At 36.1% G+C, this 27,448-nt stretch overlaps 2 protein-coding genes and 2 long non-coding RNA genes across 4 annotated transcripts; 2 read left to right on the plus strand and 2 right to left on the minus strand.

The window, feature by feature from the left end:
- The first annotated feature begins 832 nt into the window (after positions 1–832).
- On the plus strand, positions 833–9,939 carry LOC148195003 (uncharacterized). The gene is made up of 5 exons (XM_088095052.1): positions 833–869; positions 980–1,113; positions 2,877–3,095; positions 3,148–3,217; positions 8,870–9,939. Exons 1-5 carry the CDS (start codon positions 833–835, stop codon positions 9,937–9,939), a joined length of 1,530 nt encoding a protein of 509 aa, XP_087951178.1.
- A 5,616-nt stretch (positions 9,940–15,555) lies between these two features.
- LOC148195004 (uncharacterized) lies at positions 15,556–17,171 on the plus strand. The gene is made up of 3 exons (XR_015780629.1): positions 15,556–15,936; positions 16,038–16,126; positions 16,209–17,171. It is a non-coding gene; the product is annotated as an uncharacterized LOC148195004 (long non-coding RNA).
- Positions 17,172–17,841: 670 nt separating this feature from the next.
- LOC148195005 (uncharacterized) lies at positions 17,842–19,759 on the minus strand. The gene is made up of 2 exons (XM_088095053.1): positions 18,940–19,759; positions 17,842–18,524 (listed from the first exon to the last, which is right to left on the minus strand). Exons 1-2 carry the CDS (start codon positions 19,757–19,759, stop codon positions 17,842–17,844), a joined length of 1,503 nt encoding a protein of 500 aa, XP_087951179.1.
- Positions 19,760–25,331: 5,572 nt separating this feature from the next.
- LOC148195006 (uncharacterized) lies at positions 25,332–26,591 on the minus strand. The gene is made up of 2 exons (XR_015781019.1): positions 25,910–26,591; positions 25,332–25,741 (listed from the first exon to the last, which is right to left on the minus strand). It is a non-coding gene; the product is annotated as an uncharacterized LOC148195006 (long non-coding RNA).
- Between the last annotated feature and the right edge of the window lie 857 nt (positions 26,592–27,448).

Here is a 27,448-nt window from a genome sequence, read left to right on the forward strand (position 1 = left end):
TTGTTCAGGAGTTTCAACACAACTTGTTTGGTGGTTGATGCCATATAAATCATACAAGTTCACACAATTGAACTTCAGGTCCATTATCTGACCTAACAGTTTTAATCATTTTATCAAATTGGTTTTTAACTTTCACAATAAAATTCTGCAATAGGTCTCTAGCTTTCCCTTTATTGTAAATTAAAAATACCCAGGTATGTTTGCTATAGTCATCAACTATAGTAAGAAAATATTTATGGCCATGAATAGAAGAAATTGAGAGGGGACCCCATATATCACAGTGAAGCATTTCAAAACATTCAGTGGATAAAGAAACACTTTTAGGAAAAGGCAATTTATGTTGTTTAGCATAGTGGCAAGTATCACAAACAACATCAGGACTCATTTGCACATAAGGGAAATTTTCACATATCTATTTTATAGTCTTGTGTCCAGGATGGCCTAACCTATAGTGCCACAAATTTACATCAACACGTTTATAAGAAAAAATAGAATTTGAGACAAAATCTTGGTTCGAATTTGGAAAAGCTTGTAGGTAATATAGGCCTTTGTAGGGATTAGCACACCCAATCATCTTCAATGTAGAATTCTCCCTTATCTGACAAACCTCAGAAGAAAAAGTTAGACTGTAAGTTTAAGTCTTTTATACGACTTTGGACAGAAATTAGATTAAAAGAAAAATCAAGAATATATAGGACATTAAAAATAACAAAATCTTTAAAGAATTGGACAGTGCCTGCATGTTCAGCAGTGATAACAGAGTTATTTGGAAGTCTAACAGAAATGGGCTTAATTTTATAAAAGGTGACAAAGTTCCTTTTCTCATGGGCACATGATCAGTGGCCCCAGTGTCAATAATCCGAGAAAGGGTACCTTGTTTGTCTTCTGTGCTATTTCTCTACATCTGGTTGACCTTATGAGCGGGTTCATCAACTTTTTCTATCATTCTGAGAAGCTTTTGCATCTGTTCTGGATAAAGGAGTTGAAGGCAGCATTGATGTTGCCTTGGTGAAGTGGAATGAACACTCTCTGGGCCAGAACTGCTCTGGCAGACACTGGCTGAATTCTAGTCACCCTTTTTGTCTTGATTATTGTCATTTTTCTTGTACCAAGGTGGGTAACCGTGTTTGGAATAGCACTCATCCACAATGTGATTCATTTTGTTGGAGTAGGAGCACTATTTTTCCATAGTTAGGATTCCTTCCTCTTCCTCTCCCTTGGCCACGTGATCCAGCACCACGTCCTTGGTTTTCCAGGTCTGGTCAAGTCTCCAATTGCTGTTTTTGTCAGCAGCATTGGCTAGAATTTTGATTTCAGCAGATTTGTGCTAGGTTACAGTGCCAATATCTTGTCTTTCTTGTCTCTCTTGATGTATGATGAGGGAGAAAACACGATTGATGTTGGGAAGGGGATCCATTAAGAGGATTTGAGTTCTTACAGTGGTATAGGTATCATTCAGCCCCTTTACAAAACATATAACATGTTATATTTCTCTGTATTTCAGAGAAACTTTTGAGAGCTCACAATTGCAAGGGATGTCACATGTACAACTAGGTATGGGTCTAAGGGATTCCAATTCTTCTCAGAGAATCTTTAAATTTGTAAAAAATTGACTAACACTCCTTTCTTCCTGTTTGATTGAATGAATGTCTTGACGTAAATCAGAAATTTTAAAGTAGGCACCTTTAGAGAATCTTTCCTTCAATTCATCCCATAATTCTTTAGTCTCTTCAACATATATCACACTTTCTGCAATCTGTGGAGAAATTGTTTTTATAATCTAGGAAAGAACCATCATGTTGCATCTTTCCCATGCATCTAATAAAACTTCACTTCTTTATGGTTTCTTGATTGACCCATCAATGAACTTGATTTTTTTCTTAGAAGAAGAGCCCTTCTCATGCTTCTGCTCCAAGAAGAGTAATTAGTGTCACTTAGGATTTGAGAGATGAGAGTGAGACCTGGATTTTCCCCAAAATGTAGATAAAAAGGACTAGCCGGATTGGTGGATTGATCCATGTGATCCATTGTAGCAAGAAGCAAGAAGAGTCCAAGAAACACACTAAAAACAATCAGGAATGAATTCTGGGCAGCGAAAAACAAGGGTTCAAGAAATACGTTGTGCTCTTGATACCATATTAAGATAAGGCCAAAGCCTTATAACCCAAGTCCAAAACGCAAGGCTTGAGAGATAAAAATATCTCATGTAAAAGCTACGACCTCGAGGCAACATTTGACAGCAAAGAGAGAGAAAGTAAAAAGAGTCTTCTGGACGCTGGAAAGAAGGAGCCCGAAGCTCACTTGCGGTGCACATCCATGGTTTCAGAAAGAGATAAAGGAAACAAATTTGGATAAGGTCTTCGGCAAAGGTAAGAGAGAAAACTCAAGCTTTTATTATTCTGTTATGAATTATTGTTCTGTATTACATTCTGAAAAGAAAGGGAAATTCTATTTATAGAGTTAATGTGAAAGGGGAAAAATAGTAAAACCTAGCTTAACTAAATAAACTGATTATTTAGTCCCAATAGCATGCAAGATTTCAATAATATCAATTAACTTCGAATAATTTTTCAATAAATCAATTAATGCATGCAAGATGGTTAATTTTTCTTAACGCATAGAAAAAGTCCAAATTATTACAATTTAATAGTTTTATAATATTTATTCTTATATAGACACTAGTAAAAAAAAGGGATTAGAAAGCGCAATACACGCTTCGATTTAAGGGCACTACTAACTCGGTTCTAGGCAAAACTGAGGCATACAACTCCTGCCACCTAGACCTGCCAATTGCTACTAACTCGGTTCTGATGAAAACCGAGGCATGATGTAGTCCTACTAACTCTTCATTTCTTTGATCTTTTTCATTTCCACAGCCCAACATCTTCTTCTCTCGTGCTCTCACTTCTTCTCTATTCGTGCTCTTCCATTCTTCCTCTCTATTCTCTCCCATTCTTCCCCTCTCTCGCTATTGTAGCCTCCGCCGTTGTACCTCCTCCGCCACTGTTGCCTCCGCCACTACTGCCTCCGCCGCTCTAGATCCACCGCTCCAGATCGCCATCGCCAAGCCACTCCAGATCGGCGAGCCCTCCGTCGTTGCTGCCTCCGCCATTGTTGCCTCCTCCGTTGCTGCCTTTGCCACTTTAGATCCACCGCTCTAGATCGCCATCGCCAAGCCGCTCTAGATCGGCGAGCCCTCCGTCGTTGCTGCCTCTGCCACTGCTGCCTCCGCCGCTCTAGATCCACCGCTCCAGATCGCCATCGCCAAGCCACTCTAGATGGCAAAGGCGCTCCAGATCGGCGAGCCCTCCGTCGTTGCTGCCTCCGCCATTCTTCCCCTCTGTATCTTCATCTTCATCTACCGCTCCAGATCCACCGCGAGTCGCCGCTACCCTCTCACCCCTTAATGGAATGTCGCCACCACCCTAGACCGGCAATCTTCCTCCAGCCTTTGAAGCCCTGTGTGATTGGAAACCCTAAGGGAGCTTCCTGGTTCATTGCAGAAGATGTTCATCTGCAATAAAGATGAAGTTTAACAGTGTTAGATCTGTGAAATTTTGTAGATTTTGACATTGTTCTTAAGCCCAGGCCAGTGAAGACTCATAATCACAAGCACTTTGGGTTTCTGAAATTGGGAAATGTTAGGTTTGTTTTGATCTCGGATGGGGATTTTTCGGTTGCATGAAAAACAATGACTTGCACCACTTCGTTTCTGGTTGCGTACTGAAACAATTTCTGGTTGCGTACTGAAAAACATGTTGCATGTGAAAAAAAGAAAGGATAATGCCTCGGTTATCTAAGAACCGAGGCATATTCCTATCTAGTTTTATCTCAGTCCATGACCGATGCCAATAATAAAAAATAACCGGTGTCTTTTCTTCTTATTGTACTAGTGAGGGACAAAATATTGTATGCAAATAAACACAATTAGCAATTCGTATATCGTTAGTGGTTTTTTTTTTATAAAATTCATAGATATTTTTCTTTAATGATATTTTAAACAATTTGTAAGTCCAACTAAATATTAAGAAAATATTTAATAGTGAAAGGTTATGTTACCATTTTTATCTTGTTTCTATAATATTGTCACCTCATCAGTGCAGATTTAACGTGTTAACTTGCATAATGGGTTATGGTTTTAAAGAAACCGAAACATATATAATCATACGGTGACATTTTTTAAAATTTTGTTAATTTATAGGTGTTGGTTGTAAAATAATTGAAACATATATCACTTTTAGTATCGATTAATCGACAATCAAGGTCTAAATATATCAAAATTTTCAAAATTTTATAAAAGATCACGTTTTTTTTATTTATTTATTTATCTAACAAGCACATATGTCATCGGTTGACAAAGAACTGAGAATGTGCACCAAATTTTTCAAAATTTCTTAAATTTTATGTAATTTTTTATTTGTTTTTTCTAAACAAGACCGTAACTTTGATTATTTGAACAATCATTGTCATGCTCACTTTCTACGACTGAACAACTAAGACAACAAAATTTGATCAAAATTTAAAAATATCCAATTGTTTTTATTTTTATTTTTTTCTCAGAAGAACATATGGTCTTGATTATTTGGACAACTAATGTCATATCTACTTTCTGTTGTGGTTCCCTGAACAACCAAGACCAAATGTTGATCAAAATTTTAAAATTGTCACTGAAATTTATAATTACTTTTATTTTATTAAAATCCTTTAAGCATCGATTTTACAAATAATTGTTGTCATATGTCTGCTTAGAGTTAAATATATTGTTAATATATTGAGTTTGTTTCTTAGATTAATATATTGTTAATATTTGTGTTCATAGCATCGTGGTGGGATTATTAATATTTATCCAAAAACATGGTGTCCATCATTCTCCATTGTTGCTCCCCTTCCATGCTCTGAGGTTCATATTATTATCTTGAAAATTTATTTTTAATATGAGCCTATAATTTTTGGATACGTTGTTTACTTTTTTGTATGTTGGATACATGATTAATTATATGGTTAAATATATTGTTGTATTAAGTCAACTTTAGTTTTTCGTTTGAGTTTCAATACAAAAATTATTTAATGTCTCCAAGATTTTTGAATAAATGTATTTTTAAAAGAAATTAATATAAGAGGAGGCAATACTAATAATTTATAGGTATCGAATCTTGAATTGTTTGGTTGGACAATTTAAGATAATTATTGTGGGATGAAATAGAAACAAGAAAAATATATATAAAAAAACACAACACCTTTAGGCTTTCGGTTATAGTCAAAATTGAAGCAGAAAGAAATATCCGACTTCGGTTCATATCATAAATGAAGAAGCTAAATATTATTTCAGGAAAAAAATATTGAAAAAAAAACAACTTTTGATCTTGGTTATTTTCATAACCGAAGAAGAAAAGAGTATATGACACTGGTTTTCATCGCAATTGAGACATAAAGTCTTTTAAATTAATTAATTGTTTTAAATAAGATAGGGTCTATGCCCTTTGTTATTTTCACAACCATTGCCAAAAACTCATTTTTTTTTCAATATTTGGTTTAATGCTTTAGTTTTTTTAACCGAAGCAAAATGTAGATACTTTTGTTTCGGTTTATAATTAAGACAAACAATTCTTCTCTTTTTTCTTGTCTTAATATTTTTTGATTGTAAAACCGGTATTTATTATTGAAAATAACGGGTATCATATAACTTCTCCAATGCATATTATTAGCAAATTACTTTGTTACAGTGAATGAGTTTGGGGTAATTGAACAAAATGTAAAAAATATTACAAAGAAAAAGGAAACTTCAAATAAAATGATAAGGGAAATTAATAAAATTGAATCAAAACTATTATTCCAACTAAGCAAGGTTCAATTGTAAATTAAATAAGGCCAATATCAATTATACTTCAATTAAGCGAGTAGCAAATAAAGAGGTTAATGTAAACAAAGTTTCATCTTTGCAAACAGTGATCATAACACTCAATTACTATATAAATATATACTTTTTTATTCTAAAAGTACCCAAAAGTAAATCATATATTGATAAAGCATCCCAAATACAATGAAAATATCAAGTATCACTAATTGAGTATTTTTGACTAAGTCACAATAAACATAATTCATCACAATAAAGTTTAAATCATCAATAATTAAATATAATATAAATAATCGCAAATCATAAAAGACCATGCTTGTCAAAGTCTAAGTCAATAACCATGTTCTATTTCAGAATTATTGGAGGCATCGTTACAATAAGTCCCTCCACATTTCCCCGTTTGTCACTTTCCTCATTATATCAATGGTGGGAAATTTTTTGGACAATAATTTCATTCCAATCAATTGACTTATTGGAAGACTTGTGAAAAGAAAGGTAACTTACACGAACTTGGAATTTTAGATTAAACGACAATTTTATATAAAAAATAATCAACCAAATGTTTCCTTAAAAAATAGTGATAGAATTAAAAGCCAATATTCGAAAGATAATAAAATAAAAATAGTACTCTAGAAATGCATTTCACAAGGCAATTGTTTTTTAAGAAGTTGTAATATTTGCAATAGCTTCTTTTATGAATAGCAAGATGGTTAATTTGACATACAAAGAGTTCAAATTAACACAGTCCAACAGTTTACATATGAGTAACAAAATAACGTTATTTATTTCTATGTAGAAATAAAACAAATACCATTCGAAAATTTTATATTGTGTGATTTTTCATAAAATTTTGTGGAATTATTTTTTTAATTTTTTTATAAATATTTTAAGTTCTTCGTAAAAAAAGTATTTTAATAATAAAAATCCATATATGCTAAATTGTCATAGTTACAAATTATAAAAAAATATTGACCAATAAAAAAAAAGGAAACTTCCTTACTTCTAAGACAACAAAATATAAATTAATTAATATTTAAGACAACAACAACAATTCTTTGTTACTTTTTCAAATATGAAAATTTGTAAATCTTGTGAGTTTGTAACAATGATTTAAAAGTGATATTTCTAGACATTCTCTATTTTATTTTCATCATTTGTTTTATGTATGTAAACTTGCTAATTAAACACGGGATGGTATATTTTTAATTTTAACTATTTTTACATTATATTTGAATATTTTAGTTTATAAGTGTTATATTTCCCGTTCAAATGACAGTGTTTTTCTTTTTTGTAGTCATATAAATGTGAGGGTCATTATACACAAATACTTTTCATTGTTTGTCATATCATACTTATGTGATGGGTTTACTTTACAATTTTCCAAGTCCTCACCCTAAATGTCACTCCAACTCCTATATAATATTTAAAACTGGTAAACAGCAAAACTCGGATAAAATTTATTGTGGATTGATGTTTTTTTTTAAATTACAATATCTATTCAATTTACATAAAGTAATAACTTAATTTATGTAATGCATAAAATAAACTACAAATTACATGGCATCAACAATGAAATTTAAATTAAATGAAATGTTATCCGTGTTATAGTATGAACACAAATTTGGTATTTGTAGAATAAATCAAATCGTGAGAAAAGTTTTAGGGCAATAATTCTATTCCAATCGATGGACTTATCCCAAGACTTGTGAAAAAGAAAAGTAACTTACACGAACTTGGAATTTTTAGATTAAACAACAATTTTATATAAAAAATAACCCATCAAATATTTCCTTAACAAAAACTAATGAAGAAAATAAATGTAGGCAATCTAAATTATTACAACCAAAACTGAATTATCTATTTTTTATGTTCACAATGTTATCACACTCTTTGAAAGTGTATCGACAAAACAAAATAAAATAAAAATCACATAAATTGAAGTAACTGTTTTAAAATGTCCATATAGTGTCAAATATCCTAGTTGATTTCATGTTCTGCAATAATTAATGTATATAACGTCGTTCTCGAAGCAGCCTTAACCTTTTCTTGGATTGTCCTTCTCTCCATGTTTCTCTGCCTTGATTTAGAGCCTCTTTTAATGTCTTTTTATCTTGATCAAACTTTTCTCATGTCTTAAGAAAGTCATTTGGTCGATTTCTCTTATCGATCCTAAAACATCTATTTTTCACCTTTTGCCTAACAATTGCCTTATTGATTTCTTTGATTTAATTGTTTTCTTTATACTATACCGTTCGGTCTCACTAACCTATACCGCTCAGTTGTATTGATTTAGTTTACAAGTCACTTGACAGATCGTTCCATCTTGTGCTGATTCTCTACACCGTTCGGTCTAGCTAACGTGAACCGATCGGTTGTATTAATTTAATTCACAAGTCATTTGACCGATCGTTCCATCTTGTGCTGATTCTCTACACCGTTTGGTCTAGCTAACATGAACTGATCGGTTGTATTGATTCAGTTCACAAGTCACTTGACCGATCGTTCCATCTTGTGCTGATTCTCTACACTGTTCGGTCTAGCTAACGTGAACCAATCGGTTGTATTGATTCAGTTCACAAGTCACTTGACTGATCATTCCATCTTGTGCTGATTCTCTACATCATTCGGTCTAGCTAACGTGAATCGATCGGTTGTATTGATTCGGTATACAAGTCACTATACTCTGCTCGGTCTCTCCTAACTAGACCGTTCGGTCTATTGTTTGACCTGCTTTTTCAATTATTCTGTTTTCTCTATTATTCTGTTATTGTCTCATTCTCTATATATTTCTTCACTTGTACCGTTTTGATGATCATCAATAAACTTCTCTTTTTTCTCTACCACCTTTTCTCTGGCTTCTCTATTCTCTTTTCTCTTCCCTTCAGCTTTTTCTTTTCATTACTGTATTGAAAATCTATGATGGTATTAGAAGAAATTTCTGTTGCTTTCTGATTTCTGCACCACTATTCTTGTTTCTTTTCCCTGTAATGGCTACCATTGACACACATCCACCTATCTCTGACCCTCAACATTCATATCTTTATCTTCATCCAAATGAAAACCCAACCATATCCCTTGTTTCTCCCGTTCTTAACACCACAAACTATCATTCATGGAGCAAATCTTTTGTCACAGCTCTTTCTGCAAAGAACAAGGTAGAATTTGTTCTTGGATTAGCCCCTCAACCTACCAAGACTAATGTTTCATTTCCGGCCTGGTTTCGGTGCAACAACATGGTAGTTTCCTGGCTTCTGCATTCTGTCTCTACTGACATTCGTGAAAGCATTATTTGGATGGATCACGCTCTCGATATATGGAATGATCTAAAGAACCGCTTTGCTCAAGGTGATCTTGCCAGGATATCCATTATACAACTGGAAGCCGCTACATTGTCCCAAGGCGAGCTTTCTGTTACAGAATTTTTCACGAAACTTAGAGTTCTCTGGGATGAGATAGATAGCTTCCGCCCAGATCCTGTCTGTACTTGCAAGCCCAAATGTTCTTGTGCAGTTTCTTCAATTCTTTCCCAGCCAAAACATGAAGATCATGCCATGCAACTTTTACGAGGTGTAAATGATCATTATACTAATATACAATCTCATGTTCTTCTTCTTGACCCTATTCCTCCCATTTCAAAATTTTTTTCTCTTGTTATTCAACAAGAACGCCAATTAATGATTGATCATATTACTACATCTGTTAAAGCTACTTCTTTGTCTAATTTCTCTTCTTCAACGAATGCTTCTACTTCTGTCACTTGCACCTATTGCAATCGGGTCGGCCACCAAGAAAATACTTGTTTTAAAAAACATGGTTTCCATAGTCATGATAACCGAAATGTCAAAACCACAAATAACAACACTCGAAAGGTCTACACATATTGCCACAAAACTGGACATACCATAGATGTTTGCTTCAAGAAACACAGTTATCCTCCTGGTCACAAGTTTTCCAACAACAGACCCGGCCAAATTCACAATGCTATTTCATCTTCTTATGCTGATAGTCAACCGAACCCTCTTCTGCCAAACGACTTGGACCAAGAACGCCCTTCTGCCGATACCGTTCAACTCACGCCTCAATAATATCAAGTTCTTGCTCAGTTGTTCAAACAATCTGAGTCTAACATTTCTAATGTGCACATTAACCAAGTTGGAACAGTTTCTACAAACACTTCTCCAGGTAATATTGTTTCGATTTTTCAAGTGCACTATGGTAATATCTGGCTACTTGATTCTGGTGCCACTGATCACATTTGTATTTCTTTAAAATCTTTTACTTCTTATCAAAAGATTACTCCCATTCTAATAACTTTACCTAATGGAAAAGTTACACATGCTCATTACAAGGGTACCGTTCGGTTAAACACTAAAATCAATCTTTCTAATGTGCTATATGTTCCTGATTTTTCATTCAACCTTATCTCTGTTTCACAACTTATAGCAAAACTAAACTGTCAACTAATTTTTTCCCCTTCTAGCTGCATTGTTCAGGACATACAAAATCAAGAGAAGATTGGTTTTATTAGACATCACAATGGCTTATATCTCTTTGACTCATCTGCTTGTACAAATAACACTAATTGTAGTCCTGTAATTTGCTCTGTTCAGCATCCAAATTTATGGCATGCTCATCTTGGACATATATCATATGCTAGGTTACAATTTTTGCAAACCAAACATGCTTACATAAAAAATGATGATACTTAAATTCCTTGTGATGCTTGCCATAGGGCCAAACAAAAGAAACTTCCTTATACTACTAGTACATCTCATTCACTAAGTTCTTTTGATTTATTGCACATTGACATATGGGGACCTACTACTGCTTCCATGAATGGTTTTAAATACATGCTAATTATCAATGATGATTTTTCTCGTTATACTTGGATTGTACCTATGTTAGATAAATCTTCTGTCAAAACCCACATACTCAATTTCCTTTGCTATATAGAAAATCAATTCAATAAAAAGGTTTAAACTATACGCACTGACAATGGTGTTGAATTCATTATGCATGATCTTTTCTCAAGCAAAGGCATTAATCATCAAACTACTTGTATGGAAACCCCTGAACAGAATGGAGTGGTTGAACGTAAACATCAACACATCTTAAATATTACTCGTGCATTACTTTTTCACTCACATCTACAAATTGCTTTCTGATGTTATGCAGCTCAACATGTTGTTTTTTTGATAAATCAGATGCCTACACCTGTCCTACAGAATGATACACCTCATGAACGACTTAATGGATCTCCTTGTGATCTCTCAATGTTACATGTTTTTGGTTGTCTTTGCTATGCCAACACCATTACTGCTCACAGAAAGAAGTTTGATGATCGTGTTGTCCTTGGCATTTTCTTAGGTTTTAAACAACACACAAAAGGTTACCTATTTCCAAATCTGAAAAATCACAAGGTTGACATATCCCGTAATGTTGTTTTTCATGAAAATGTTTTTCCCTATCATCATACTCTTAAAACCGACAACTTTTTATCTTTACCATTGCCAATTCATTACACAAATAATTATGATGATCTTTAACCGTTCGATTCTACCAATACTAATACTTCGCCGATCATTCCTTACACTAATGATACTCTTCATAGCACATCCACAGATATCACTCAAGTAGATGACACTACTAGTGATACCTCTGCTAGTATAAGACGATCCTCTAGATCTTGTAAGATCCCTGCTTATTTAAAAGATTTTCAAACTAACAACGTTGTTCGGTATCCCATTACAGATTACCTTAGATATGATCGATTTTGTACTCATTTCAAGCATACTATTTTATCTATTTCGTCCAATGTTGAACCAACATATTATTTTGCTGCTTCCAAACAACCCCAATGGGTTACAGCCATGCGTGCCGAGCTTGATGCCCTACAGGCTAACAACACTTGGGAGCTTACGACTCTACCCCCTAACAAAACAACTTTTGGTTGTCGTTGGGTTTACAAAATCAAATACAATTGTGATGGATCTGTGGAACGCTACAAAGCTCGTTTGGTCGCCAAAGGATATAACCAGATTGAAGGACTGGATTATTTAGATACCTTCGCACCCGTCGCCAAACTCACTATCGTTCGGCTTCTTTTTGCCATAACTGCATCTCAATGTTGGTCACTCAAACAATTGGATGTTAATAATGCTTTCTTACATAGTGATCTTCATGCAAATGTTTATATGAAAGTCCCTCCTGGACTTACTACTTCAACCAAAAATCAGGTTTGTAAACTCCAATGCTCTTTATATGGTCTTAAACAGGCTGGCCGACAATGGTATGCTAAACTCCATCATTTTTTACCTTCACACGATTACACTTGTTCCACTTCTGACAATTGTCTTTTTCTGAAACATGATGACTATCACACTGCGACACTTCTCATTTATGTTGATGACATCATCATCACCGGTAACGATGATGGAGAAATTCAACACATCACTGATCTTCTTCATTCCACATTCCGCATAAAGAATCTTGGTGATCTAACTTATTTCCTTGGTCTTGAGGTCGCACGTAACTCCAAAGGGATACACCTTAGCCAACATAAGTATGTTCAGGATCTACTTGCTGAAACCGGCATGGTGGATAGCTCCCCTGTCCCTACTCCCATGGTTCCCAAACAATCTCCTACAAATATCGTTTAGTCTTTGGATGATGTTGCCGCTGCCTCCTATCGTCGTCTCAGTGGAAAAACCATCTACCTTACCACTACTCGTCCGGAAATTACCTTTGTTGTCAATCACCTCAGTCAGTTCATGTCTGCTCCTACATCTGCCCATCAACAAGCTACTACTTGTATCCTACGATACCTTAGTCAGTTGATGTCTGCTCCTTCATCTTCCACACAACTCTACTGTTCAACTTAAAGCTTTTTGTGACTCTGATTGGGCTACTTGCCCTGATACTTGTTGTTTGGTCACTGGATTCACTGTCTACCTTGGAAACTCTCTAATTTCATGGCGTTCCAAGAAGCAACCGACTGTTTCTCGAAGTTCTTCTGAGGCTGAATAGCGTTCGCTAGCCACCACTGTGTGTGAACTTCAGTAGCTTACTTATCTTCTTCATGATCTAGTCGTTCCTTACACGTCTCCCGCTCTCATCTATTGTGATAATCAATCTGCAATACAAATTGCTTCTATCAAGTTTTCCATGAATGCATAAAGCATATTGATATTGATTATCACATTGTTCGTGAAAAGGTTGCTGCAGGACTGATCAAGTTATTTCCCATCTCCACAACCATGCAAATAGCTGACATATTAACAAAATTGTTACCTCCTCCTTGTTTTCAACTTCTTCGTTCCATGCTTGGTCTTCAAAACATTTACGCCCAGCTTGAGGAGGATGATAATAGTTATATTGTTCGGTCTCACTAACTTGTACCGCTCGGTTGTATTAATTCAGTTCACAAGTCACTTGATCGATCGTTCCATCTTGTGTTGATTCTCTACACCGTTCGGTCTAGCTAACGTGAACTGATTGGTTGTATTGATTCAGTTCACAAGTCACTTGACGGATCGTTCCATCTTGTGTTGATTCTCTACACCATTCGGTCTAGCTAAAGTGAATCGATTGGTTGTATTGATTCAGTATACAAGTCACTGTACTCTACTTGGTCTCCCCTAACTATACCGTTTAGTCTATTAATTGACCTGCTTTTTTTGTTATTCTATTTTTTCTGTTATTCTGTTATTGTCTCATTCTCTATATATTTCTTCACTTGTACCGTTTTGATGATCATCAATAAACTTCTCTTTTTTATCTACACTAGTACAAATAAGGAAAATGACATCGGTTCTTTTAGTTTATAGGCACCGGTTATAGAACCGGAGCATATTTAGACGATTTAAAAAATATAGGTTTTATGACTCGGATTTTGAACCGAGTCAAAAGTGTTCGAATTCTGCCTCAGTTCACATACAACCGAGGCAGTAGAGTGTTTTTAATTTTTTTAATCTCAATCAAAATCTCTTCTTGATTCGTCGTCTGTTCTTCGTTTTGTTGTATCATGTTCTTTTCCTTTCTCTTTTCTATGTTCTGAACCATAATTTCTTTCCCAGATTTTCAACCTCAACCCCAACCTGCACTAACAAAAACCTTTCTAGATTTTCAACCCCAATCATCACCATCCACCATAAAAGCTTTCCCAGCGAGCAATCAGAAGAGGCAGAGAAAACTAAGAAGCAGTACCCCAAATTCAAGAGGCCAATCCAAACCGCACCTGCAGAGAAACAGAAGCAAACACCCAAGGCAAAGAAATAGAACCAAAAGCAGATCCACCGGCTACGCCCTCGCCGCACCGTCGCTGTGCCTCAAAACCTCTTCCACAAACAACACAACTCCTTCCTTCTCCCCCATTTTCCAGTTCAAGGAATCACCTTTTCAATCATGCTAAAACCCGAATCAATCTCTTCAGCCAACCGAATGCTGGTCAGACTCTGAAAATCGCAAAGGGGCAGCAGCGCGTTCGCGTCGACGTTGTCGTCCTCGGCCTCCGAAGCAGAGTCGGACGGTCCCACCGCAGCGGCTCCACCACGGCACGGGCCGCACCAGGCGGTCCACAAAAAGACCCAGATGATCTGAGAAACAAAAAAAAGAGGAAGAGAAAGGGGATAAGAGCTGAAGAATTGTAGATCTGAGAAAGGGGATAACAAATTATAAATTGGGGATGGGGATCTGGATTAGAACCCTAGGAGCTTCACTCCCAACGGCCACCGCTTTATCTTCATTCCAGAGGTGACGCACTCGTAGGCGAGATGGAAGTCGCACTCGAAGCCGTCGCACATGACGAGGTAGTGGTGGCTCCCGGCGGCGGTGGATGAGAGGGGTAGAACCAGAGAGAGAACTGTCGCACTAGCGGTATTGTTTGGAAGAGTGAGAGTAGAGGAAGAAGCCTTATGCAGGCGACAGAGAGAGAGAGTATTGGAGGAAGAAGAGTGCGAGAATGGAGGAAGAAAGGTTTTGAACTGAGGCGTATAAGTTCGACTAAACTACAAAAATACCACCGCGTTTTGATAGACTTCGGTTTCGCCACCTTTTCTCTGGCTTCTCTCTTCTCTTTTCTCTTCCCTTTAGTTTTTTCTTTTCATTACTGTATTGAAAATCTATGAATACTCTCAACACTACCAAATAAGTTTATAATAGTAAAATTATTTTGGTGTAAGTATGGAAAATATATATAAAAAAAACAACAAAAAATTAAACTTCTAATCTACTCGACATTAGAATTTTCTCCTGTCGTAAGAATATTCCAGATTATAGAAAAAAAAGATACAAACGGTAACGTTTATTTTGGTAAAGTTATGGTATGTGTCTTTTGGTACTATATAACTCTATTTAGTCAGAGAGGACAAATTAACTCATATATATATATAAAAATGGGTATTGTTCAAATTTATGGAAAATACCTTAATTGATCAAACATGATCATGGGAAAGATAGTTTTCGATTTTGCAAAATTGAGTTTGGAAATAAGAATATGATTACTTTATCTTGGTCCTTTTAACTATCTTCGTCCTTTTAACTATCTTCTTTTAAATTCCTGTAAAATGAAAAATAGTATAACTACGAAAACTAGTAACAATGAAAACTTAGACATGGGAATGTCATATAGAAATTGAATTCCTTTGTTGATTACGCATCTTGGACTTACCTGCATTCATGTTCTAACTTTTTGCCTTCTGATTTTATATTCAAATAATTACATGCTACGTTAAATGAGGCAATCGTATCACGCCTCTAGTTTCTAGATGGGTTTCCCATCTATAGAACAAAACGGGTTTTGTAAAAGAATTGATTCCCTATGTATTGTCTGTATTTATTGTGAAGTTCATGCCCTGTTCTTGTTCCAGGTGGATTTGATCTACCAATGGAGGAATTTGATATAGTAATACCTTTTTCCTTATAGCACCATATCTTACGCATGCATATAATGTGACAATGCAGTGAAAGAATTCGTGCTTTGTTGACAAGTGCTGCATATATTCATTTAAAGCATCTTCACTTTTCCAAGCACACCAGGAACCTCTCACCAGCAAGCAGGTCTATTTTACTATCTGGTCCAGCAGGTATAGTATGATAGAATTTAACATTAACGTTGTTCTGCTGAATTTTGTTTTTTAATTCCAGATTGGTTTGACTAAGGCTATTTATGTATAAATTTTTGAAGAATCTTACGAGCAAGCCCTTACCAGAGCTTTAGCTCATTACTCTGAATCAAAGTTGCTGTTATTAGATATTACTGACTTCTCTGTGAAGGTAATTTTTCATTGCTTCTCATATTTGCTTTAGCTGGTCATTTTACATATATTCTTATTTTATATGTTTTTTCCTTGAACAGTTGCAAAATAAATTTGGATGTTCCCGAAAGATACTGGTGAGTTCACCATGCTTAATTCTCTGTCATTCTTGACATGATGAAATTGCAACTTCTGCAAGGTTCATTTTATATTAATGTACTTTTCAGTACATGGTGATATTTTCTTGACTTATTTGCTTATGTTATTATAGTCTTTGAAAAGGTCCATATCTGAGGCAACTTGGAGCGAATGTCAGGTTTGTTTAGTTCCTTTCCTGTGCTTTCTTCACAAGGAGAAACAAGAAGTATATGGCAATACAGATTCATAGAATGACCAACTAGAATGAGCTGCGGACAATACCATTAGACACTGTCCTATCAATATTAATAGACCGCATTGCCATGAAAATGGGAGTCAAAGAGGCCAGGCGACCTCCATCAATACGAACCCCTAAAAATTGCTCCTAACGAAGATTACGCGTAAGAATTACTTAACATGAAATGGACCGTGATTAGATTGTAATTAGGATTCTACTAATCACAAAATCATCTCAAAACCTATAAAAAAAGGTCAAAGATAAAAAGGTAGGTGATTACATTTATTACAAGTTTAAGATTTTACTGTCACCTTCGACCTGATTAACTAACTTGAGCATCCGAGTGTTTTTGACAGTTGCACCAGGACAATTTGGAACGTGAACAAAGAAGGATTTTAGTCAAGAGCATTCATAACAACCTAAAATGACTTGGAGAAAAGTGTAAAAGTGTGATTTGTGAAGATTCTCCACGTAAACCCGAAACAAGTACTAAGGAAATAAAAGTCAATGTTCAAAGTATAATTTGTTTTATTTTATAATTACCTTTTATAGAGTTTAGTAGTTAAAGATTCAAGATATGAAAGATTTTACAATGCATGTATTGCTTTGACATATGGTAATAGGTTTTGTTTTTAACGTTATTATAACGAACAGTGATCATAGTTCAGACATTGCAAACGGATATGAATACTCCGGTTTTTGCACCAAAGTAGACAAAAATGTCCTATTTATTACCGAAATAGGCAAAATTTGACCAAAAGTGAAGTCGTGGGGGTGAAAACGACTTCAAAGGAAGAAGTTGTGCCCCCTGCACGACTTCACACTGTGCATAGCTAGAGTGTTGAAGTCGTGCACCCCAAAAACGACTTCTGGGTCCTATGATCAATTACAATGATATGGTAATCGATTACAGAGTCTTGAAATGGAGACCCTGCAGGACTTGAAATGTGTAGACAGAAAACGTACTGGTAATCGATTACGCCATGTGGGTAATCGATTATCAAGTTGGTTGTGTAGCAAGAAGCACTCTGGTAATCGATTACAGGGCTTGGGTAATCGATTACCAGTGTGTTTTTGTTTGGTTTATGAAAATGATTTTGCATTTGACATATGTTATGTATTGGTTATGTTATAGGAAAAGAGAAAATAAATATAAATAGAAAATATTAATAGTAATATATCAATCATGGATTTGATTACAATTTGGTAAGATTAAGAAATAACTAATGGCGAAAAGGACAATTTCCCCTATGATGACCTTCGTTGCGGTAGTAAGAGCATTTTTTTGGCTTATCTGGATTGGATTGATCCATTTCATTTTGAAGCCTATTTGTAGATGGTCTTTCTGATGCCTTGTGTCACATTTTAGGATCTGGTATGCAGTTTGGACCTGTATACAGAGACCAATAGTCTTGATTTTGGATTCGGTGAAATTGTACTTCGTATGCCTTGAAAATGTTGTTAAGACTGTATACTGGATCGATTACTTGGGTTAGTGGGATATGCGAAAATGCACAAACAACAATGACATGATGACATGGGAGACGAGTAGCCTGGAAGTGTCCACAATCACACCACCATTCATTTAGGCTGACCTTGTAGGAAAGTGGAACATGGCGGTAGTGGTGAGGTGTTGAAATTTCTTGAACATCAAATTCAGAATTTTCACGGTTGTAGCGATGAACATGACAATATGCGGATTGTTGTTGATTTTTCCTAATGATGTCGACGATTTGTTCAGGATATTGGTGTCCTGCTTGTAGCATACAGTTTGCCTTTAATCCGCGTTCAACAAACCATGATTGTGTCCTCTCAAATGTTGTTCTAATGAGAGCACATATTGGTAATGAACGTGCTCCCTTTAAAATGGAGTTGGTGCACTCAGCAAGATTAGTCGTCATATGTCTATATCTTCTCCCTCCATCAAAAGCCTGATACCATTTTTGTAATGGAATTTTATCTATCCATTGAACTTGTTGTGGGTATTGGTTTCTCAATGCAGCAAGTTTTGCCGTGACAGTTGGTTGCTTGACCTCGTAAGCTGTAATAAGGTAATAAAAATAAATAAATTAAAGAATAATAATGTTAACAAAATTATAAAAGTATAAGTGTTAGAAGAATTTTTGTATGAGTACCTAAATTGATGAATTATTTTTTTAAGTCGTGATTTTTGAATTTGTTGTTGAAGTTGGATGCTAGATGACGTATGCAATAAACAGAGTTCAAACCATCTTGTTCTCAACCAACTTCATCTGATCTTAAGGCGGATAGTATACCCTTTCCTCTGTCAATGATGATGCAAATATTTTGTTGATGGCAAACATGTTCTCGAAGTAGTTGAAAAAGCCATATCAAGGCCTCCTTTGTCTCACCTTCTACAATGGCAAAGGCTAGTGGGAAAATATTTCTATTGTCATCTTGACCTATGGCGGTTAGCAAAGTTCAATGATATTTACCCGTTAGAAATGTACCATCAACTTGGAGAATGGGTTTACAGTATTTGAATCCTTCTATGCAAGGACCGAAAGACCAGAAAACTCTTTCCATAATATAGCAATTATTGTCGGTTTGTCCATCAATATGCACAGGAGAACCAGTGCATTGTAAAATTGTACCTGGGTTTGCTTTCTTGACGGCATGCAACCACCTCGACATGTGGTTATAAGAGTCTTCCCAGTCTCCAAACTCCATAGCAAGGGCCTTCTGTTTAGCGATCCAAGCTTTTCTGTACGACACAGAATATCCGAATCGACCCTTAGTATCTGCAATCAAACTCTTGATTGGAATGGATGGGTTTGTCCGGATTGAATTGGATATGATCGTGGCAATGTGAGTACTATCAAGATTTGTATGATCTTGAGATAGTATTGTTGAGAAACACGAATGTTGTTCGTCTATATTTTTGATTTCCCAATATTTACGGACTTTGCTATAAGCTGCCCTCAAACGCCATTGACAACCGTTGTTATATTCCAGACAACGAATAACATAAATGTTGGGTTTGGACTCAACGACGGTATATTTGTAACCGTTCGTTATGTGATAATGTTTGATTGCAAGAATCGTTTCCTCCTTTGACTGGAATTGCATACCTTGATTCAACTCTGGAACGAGATGTGCAGATGATTGTGTGATGTGGTCGTCGTCGTTGTTGTCATCTTCGAGTATGTTGTCTAATTCATCATCGGTGCTGAAGGCATCAACGTTATCCAATATTAAAGGTTGTTCATCGATCAACTGCGATGATGAAGATGTTGGTAAGTTCCATGATGCCATTTTTGAATAAATGTTCGGAAGAGTTTGTAAGATTGGTGTAGTAGGAGAGCTCTTGGACGTGGAGTTTGGATGTGAAGATGGAGTTCTTATAGAGCGTATAATACATTCATGAATATAGTGGGTGTTATGGTCTAAAATAGGAAGTACTAAACAATAATATAGCACTGTCAATATAGCACTGGACACTGTCATATATATACATAGACTTGGATGCAATTATAAGGTACATATAGTATTACATTTATTGGCTTTTCGTATAAAGTGATTTGAATATGACTGTGACTATAGCACTGTCATATTTATATTTCCCCTCCTTTTTTAAGTAGTGATTTATAAAATATTTACTTTAATTTTTGTTAAGAAATATTAAAGTAGAATTTAAAATTATAATAATAATATAGTTTATAAATTAATTAAATTTGAAATACATAAATTATAGAAATAGGACTTTTGAAAAAAAAATAAAAAAAGGGAAGTTGTGGGGGTGGGACACGACTTCAATAGGTGAAGTCGTGCACCCCCTACACGACTTCAATGGTTGAAGTCTTGTAGGGGGTACACGACTTCACCTATTGAAGTCGTGCCCCCCCCCCACAACTTCCTTTTTTTTTTTTTTTTTTGAAAATACTATTTGTATCAATTTTGCAATTTGAAAAAAATTTTCTGCACTGTACTAAATTGCTTTAATATTGTGTATTATTTTTACAATTCATAAAAATTTATTACATAAATTTAATAATATTAATTATAAATTTGTAAATGATATTTATGGATGCATGAATAGTATGTGCTACGGGACAAGAGATAGTACACATGCATGGTCCACATTTGCCTCTGACCACCAATAATGGTATGGAATTTTGCTCACCAACTTTCCTATTCATCTTCGTATTCATTTGCATGCCTACATGTGCTGAATAGATCACCTTCAATGCTACTCTACTTATTCACATGGCTCTCTTATTTTTTGCAGGTTTGAAGAATCTTTGAAGAGCACTCATTACAAGTTATATGAATTGTCATTTCCATATCCTCTCTCCCGTGACTTTGAAGATTCTTGGCCATCAATGCTTCAAGTTAAATTGGTGGAGGGTGCATTTCATTTCTCCCAACGTGTTCTGAGTTCCAATAGCCAAACCCCTTAAGCATGGTCTTTGCTTCCATATCCCAGTAGTCTACCCATTTCAATTGTGAGTTCCAATACCCAAAGTACTTCTCCTTTGTCATTGCTTGAATAACCCACTTTCACCCACAAAATTTAATATGGCTTCTGCCCATCAACTTCCCGTTGATATGTCCCTTCTACGTCTACAAGATAAACACATCGTCAATTCTATTTGGGAAGACAATGAACGTGTCATTTGCCCTCGAAGACATGCAATTTGGTTAGCAAAGCATGTCCACGAAATTGATGAAAGAATAAAGAATATTTTACATGGAGCAGGTTTTATCCATATTTTGCAAGCATCAAGTATGGAGATAAAATTATTTAACATTTGTGTTATAAAATTATTTAACATTTGATGGCTTAATTACTAACACCCTAAACCAAAAACTTCAATACTGCAGTTGCTATAGACACCGTACAGACGTCCTGAAATTTCTCATCTCATTCAAGTAGAAGTGCCCCCGACATGTCGGGCAGTTGTGCCACTTATATGTTTCTCTGTGGTAGAATACCAACAATCAGACCGTGTCATGCGACAATTTGGTTTTAGACAAAATGTTCCCCATCCACCGATGAATCTAGATGAGGAACATAAACAAGATATGAGAGGACGCGCTGATTGGAATTGGCATGAACACCATCACCAGTGGATTGCATTGTGGAATGACCGGCATAATCGTGTGTTCAACGAGATTCATTTCCAGAAAAATGGTCACTTGCGAGATGAATCGGAGTATATGCAGTGGTATATAACTCATACCATCCGCTACATTGGTATAATACAAGATTCAACGGACGATGAGGTACTACAATATTCCCTCCATAAAAATTATGATAGTGTTAATATCTTGTGTTCTTCACATCACACATTGTGTTTGGCAGTATGACATGGACCACGACGAACAGTTCCACCCGCCATCTTAACACTGTGCATCTTCTTCATATCATGAGCCACAAAGGTCTGCCTCTGACCATGGCAACTATCAACATCCAGTTGTAAATTCAAGGTTTCAACAAAACATTCCACCGACATCAACATATCCTGGGGTTGAGAGCGCTTATTTTGCCTTTCCACCATCAACACCGTTCAGTGGAGGTCCTTCCAATTATTTTGGAACCACCACAATGACTCCACCATCGTCATACGTACACGCTTCATCCTCACATAACGTGTATCGACCGCCATATGTCTTTCAAAGCCTTCAACAGTGCAATGAAATTGATCCGACGGATGAAGACCAACACACGTAGAGTCCCACACTACAACAACAATCACAAAGGCGAGGCCAACGACGACGACGACGACCACCGTGTGGGACTGGAGGACATAGATAGACTGCTTGCCTTCTTTATTTAAAAATATGTAATTTGTTTACAATTTTTAATTAATGAAAAACATTTATATCATCATAAGCTTTTATCCTCATATTACATTATTGCATTAAACTTTATATACAAATGAATTTTAATACATAATGCATTCAATTCGGATTTTTAAGGTAAGAGGTCAAAAATTGGTGTAATCCACTGCCCAGACTGACTGGTAATCGATTACATGCTGTCCGTAATCGATTACCAGATAACCACTGTTAGGACTTACAGGATTTATTGAACTGTGCATTACCAAACTGACTGGTAATCGATTACATGCTCTCCGTAATCGATTACCAGATAACCACTGATAGGACTTACAGGATTTATTGAACTGTGCATTCCCAGACTGCTGGTAATCGATTACATCGTTTTGGTAATCGATTACCAGGACCTTACTGTCAGGGCTGTACAGCACTTTCTGTGATTCATAAACAAATACACTGGTAATCGATTACAGGGTTTCTGTAATCGATTACCAGTGCGCTGTTGTAATCAATTACAGAAAACTTGTAATCGATTACCAGCCCAACCCTACTCTATAAATTCAACTTTTTCTCTCTCTTCACGCACCAACACCACTCCCACTCCAGCAGCAACGACACCCAACGTTTTCCACCCTCTCCAACCTCCAAAAATCATCTTTCCTTCCACCATTTTGACTTCAAAACACCATAATTTCACTCCCCTCTCAATTCTCTTCACTTTACACTGATTGGATTTTGAAATGGCGGAATCTTCTTCAAAAAGGCAAAGAGTAAGGACGTCGCTGCCGTCAACCTTCACCGGCAGAAAACTCTCCGCCACCCTCACCACCATCGTCACCCACCGCTCAACACCACAATCTTCAGTTTTCAACTCCTGCACTAGCCCAAAGGTATTTCTCCCTATACAAAGACCGCCCAATCATTGAGCCAAAATATCTAGATGACGATTATTTTGAGAGCCATAGTTTTGAATTTTTTGGCATGCTCAAAAATTTGGGATTGGATGAATTTTGCTGCGATTTTACTCCATATTATCCTCATTTGGTACGTCTATTTTATAGTAACCTCAAATTTTCTGAAAATGACACAATGAAAACTGAGGTGAACAATGTCCAAATTATTATCAAACCCAGCATTTTTGCTTCTATAGCCGATCTTCCCTCTGTTGGGTTGCCCTTTGAGGGGAAATTATTTGGGGATTGGGCCAATGATTACAATATGAACGTAGCCAGACAATTAATTTGTTTGCCACACAATCGCCCTACCAGTAGAATTCTAGCAGGGAATATGACAGCTGAGGCTAGAGTATTACATTATACTATATGTCGTGTTTTGTTTCCTCGTGTTTCTAACTTTGCACAGGCAACCGAGGAAGATCTTCTGATAATGTGGATTATAATGACGGCAAAGCAGATCAACTGGACCCATCTCATCCGACATAGGATGAAGAAGGCTTTGAGGGACGGTGCTCCACTACCATATCCAACATTGGTCACCTGCATCTTGGAACATTTTCAAGTTCCACTTGAGGATGAAATATCGGTCTCACCAACTAGGCATTGGGTAATATCAGGAGGAGTCAACTACAACTACCACCAGTTCGTCAACAACAAACTAGTAGATTTGATGACGTCATGAGGGGGATAAACGATCTCCGAACATTTGTTAGGGACAGCTTCAATACACTTAATGAAACGATGAATGCAAGATTTGAACAATTGGAGCTGAATATGGGTGACCGCTTCGATACTATTGATGCTCGAGTTGAGAATGTGGAGCACGACATTCAGTATCTGCGTCGTCATTTTTGTCCACTCGGTGGATCATCTTCCTAGATGCCTTTCAATTTGTAGTGTCATTTTCTTTTAATTTTAGGTTGTTCCTTGTGTAATGCACTTTTAATTCAATAAAATACTACAATTTTCGTTTCTCATTTCATCTTATGATATTCTCTTATTTCTATTACATAAAATCATATACACTTCCTATACAAAACAATACATCACAATGTAATCAATAACAATGCGTGCTTACACAAATTCATATCAACACACTTAATAAACTTCAAAATATCCACCACAATTACAATACTAAATTTCAAAAACCAACCAAAAACACACTGGTAATCGATTACCACAACCCTGTAATCGCTTACCAGAATGAATCTTGCACCAAAAACAACCTGGTAATCGATTACACAACTGTTGTAATCGATTACCAGTGCGTTTTTGCCATACTTATTTGAAGTCGTGCAGGGTGGTCACGATTTCAACACTCTGTAATCGATTACCATTACATTGTAATCGATTACGGTCATCAGAAGTCGTTTTTAGGGTGCACGACTTCATCACTGTACTTATGTACAGTATGAAGTCGTGCAGGGGGGCACGACTTCTTCATTTGAAGTCGTCTGGGCCCCCCACGACTTCCCCATTTTCGTAATTTTGGTTGAATTTGCCCATTTTGGTAATATTATAGGCAAATTTGCCCATTTTCGTGCAAAAACCGAATACTCCATATTATCTCTTCTCATTTTTTTAGATACCTGTATTGGCTGTAATATTTATGTTGCTAACTTAATATATATAACTATTGCATCATTGATTTTGATTGGTACTTTCTTTTGAAGGAATTGTGCGTCAACAAAGCAGTGCTGCTGAAAGTTTCAATCCTCCAAAGCTTAGGAGGAATACTTCTGCTACATCTGATATAAGTAGCACTACTTCCCAGGGTGGTCCAACACTTCCAGGTTATACTTTAGAAATATAGATTACCTTAATAAACAATAATGAAGATGCTAATCCAGCTAAACGATTAATGTGAATATCTACTTTGAATTCAGTTGTGTAATCCGTAAGCTTCTTTTTAACACACTACTGTATATAGTAAATCAACCTGTCAATCTGTTTGTTCATCTGCGAAGAGGAAGGGTGCAGATACTATTTCCAAGGATGTTTATAGAAGTTTTGAATGAGTGCTAACAAGAACTAATATGATATATGAATATCCATGTTATGAATGCTCTTTGTGCAAGCACTTTACAAGATGATTTAATTACTGAAAGTTCATTTTAAAACTATGTCTAGTGACAACCTTTATAGGCAACATTTCCATAAGACGATAGTCATATATTACGAATTTTCATTACAGAGTTTTCACTCTAATAACAAGATCGCTTTCCTTTTTTCAGCTTTTGGTTTCTATCACAGAAACTAGTTCCATCAATTTATACATAAGGGATGTTGAGAAGCTCGTTCTTCAATCAAGGTTATATAATTTACTTCAAAAAAATGATAAATAAAACTATCAGGCTCGGTGTTCATACTTGGGTCCCAGATATTAGATTCAGATGACGATTGCAAAGAAGTTGATGAAAGGCTCACTACGCTATTCCCCTACAACATTGAAATCAAAGCTCCTGAAGATGAAACTCATTCTGGCAATTGGAAAGGATCACTGGAAGAGGATATGAAAGCTATTCAGTTCCAAGATAACAGAAACCACATTGCTAAAGTACTAGCAGCAAATGGCATTGAATGTGATGACTTGAACGCAATCTGCCATTCAGATACTATCGTACTCGACAATTATATTGAAGAAAATTTAGTATATGCAATATCTTACCATTTGATGAATACCAAGGATCCAGAGTACCGAAATGAAAAGCTAGTTATATCAACCAATTGGTAAATATGATGGAAGAGCGGCTCCGAGAAGTGATTGAAGGCGCGATGCCTACTCCTCGAAGATTCCTCGACGAAGAAAGACGCAGCGGAATGATGAAAATAACGACGAGAACACGAGATCGAAGACTAATTTGAAGGAAACCGAGAGAAAAGCTCGAAACAGAGAATCAACTCGATAGAAACCCTAGAAGAAGAAGGAATCCTATTCTGGACCGATTGACCGGTGTAAATCAAAGTTGAATTCGGTGGAAAAGGTTTCTAATGGTGAAAATAAGGTTTTAATGAGTGAAATTCAAAGGAAAAGGCAAAGGATGGAAGATGTGAGGAGAAACGCGAGATCGAGTGGGTAGCAAGGATGAAACGAATGATAATGATGCAAACCTAGGAGGAAGAACGGTTGGAGACGAGGAGAATGACAGATCTGTGATGGACATTGGCTGGCGACGAGGCGCTCTAGAGAGAAATGCTCTCGGTTGCGCGAAGGAGGAATGAGATGTGGTTTATGGAGAAACCAAACGAAGATGTGGGGGAACGGTGCGCGAGACAAAGGAGGACGCGTGGACAAGAAGTGTTGACGCCACTGTGCTGAAGTGGATTGGAGTAATGGTGACGGTGTATGATGAGACAGAAGCATAATGGAAAATGAAACTGTCAGTGTGTTTAGAAGGTGGCCAAAGGAAGTCTCTTCAATTAATTCTAAAAGTCAAAAAATTAAATTTTTATTAAACTCAAAAGTCCTAAATATATTAATGAAATGGATATTTATAGTAATTTATGTTCCAAGAAAGCTAAAATGCATATACAATAGAATATAAAAATAACACTGAATAAGGTACCTGTAGGATTCCATTATACTTTCTTAAAAAAAAGATTTGTTCTCAAATTTGTCTTAGGAAGAAGCTCCACAGAGTCTTGGGAGCATGACCTTCTTGAAGTGGCTTTATTATTTTAGGTTTAATACCTATTTTGGTCCCTCTTTTGGGAGGGTTTGTTCAAAGTGGTCCTTCCTTTTTTCAAAAATTCACTTTAGTCCTACCTTTCGCAAAAACTGTTCAAGTTGGTCCTTTTTGGTAACGGCGTTAAGTTCACTAACGGTAGAACTGCCAGGTGTGCAATGTTTGATCATGTGGCATTATAATTTGTTTTAAAAAATAATTAATAATGACGTGTAAATAGGGTAAAATAAAAAAATAGTGTATATTCCACCAGCATCAAGGCTTCGATACTCCTCTGCTTGCACCCAGAAAACACTATAGAAAATGGTAGCAGAATCAAATGCATTTCCAGAATGAACAGACCCAAATCACAAATCCCATGCCGATAGGTTTAAAGCTTATCTTTTGAAACAACTCATATCCCTCATCTTCCACCATCACCCAAATCAACCACCGCCGAAAGAAAATCAAACAACAAATCAATTTCTGAAGCAAAACGCCTTACCATCACAACCTGAGAATTCTGAACACCCTCTCCTTCA

This window comes from Vigna umbellata, chromosome 7 (assembly GCF_029865625.1).
Source record: "Vigna umbellata cultivar VRB3 chromosome 7, Vumbellata_1.0, whole genome shotgun sequence".
In the NCBI taxonomy this organism is placed as follows: Eukaryota; Viridiplantae; Streptophyta; class Magnoliopsida; order Fabales; family Fabaceae; genus Vigna; species Vigna umbellata.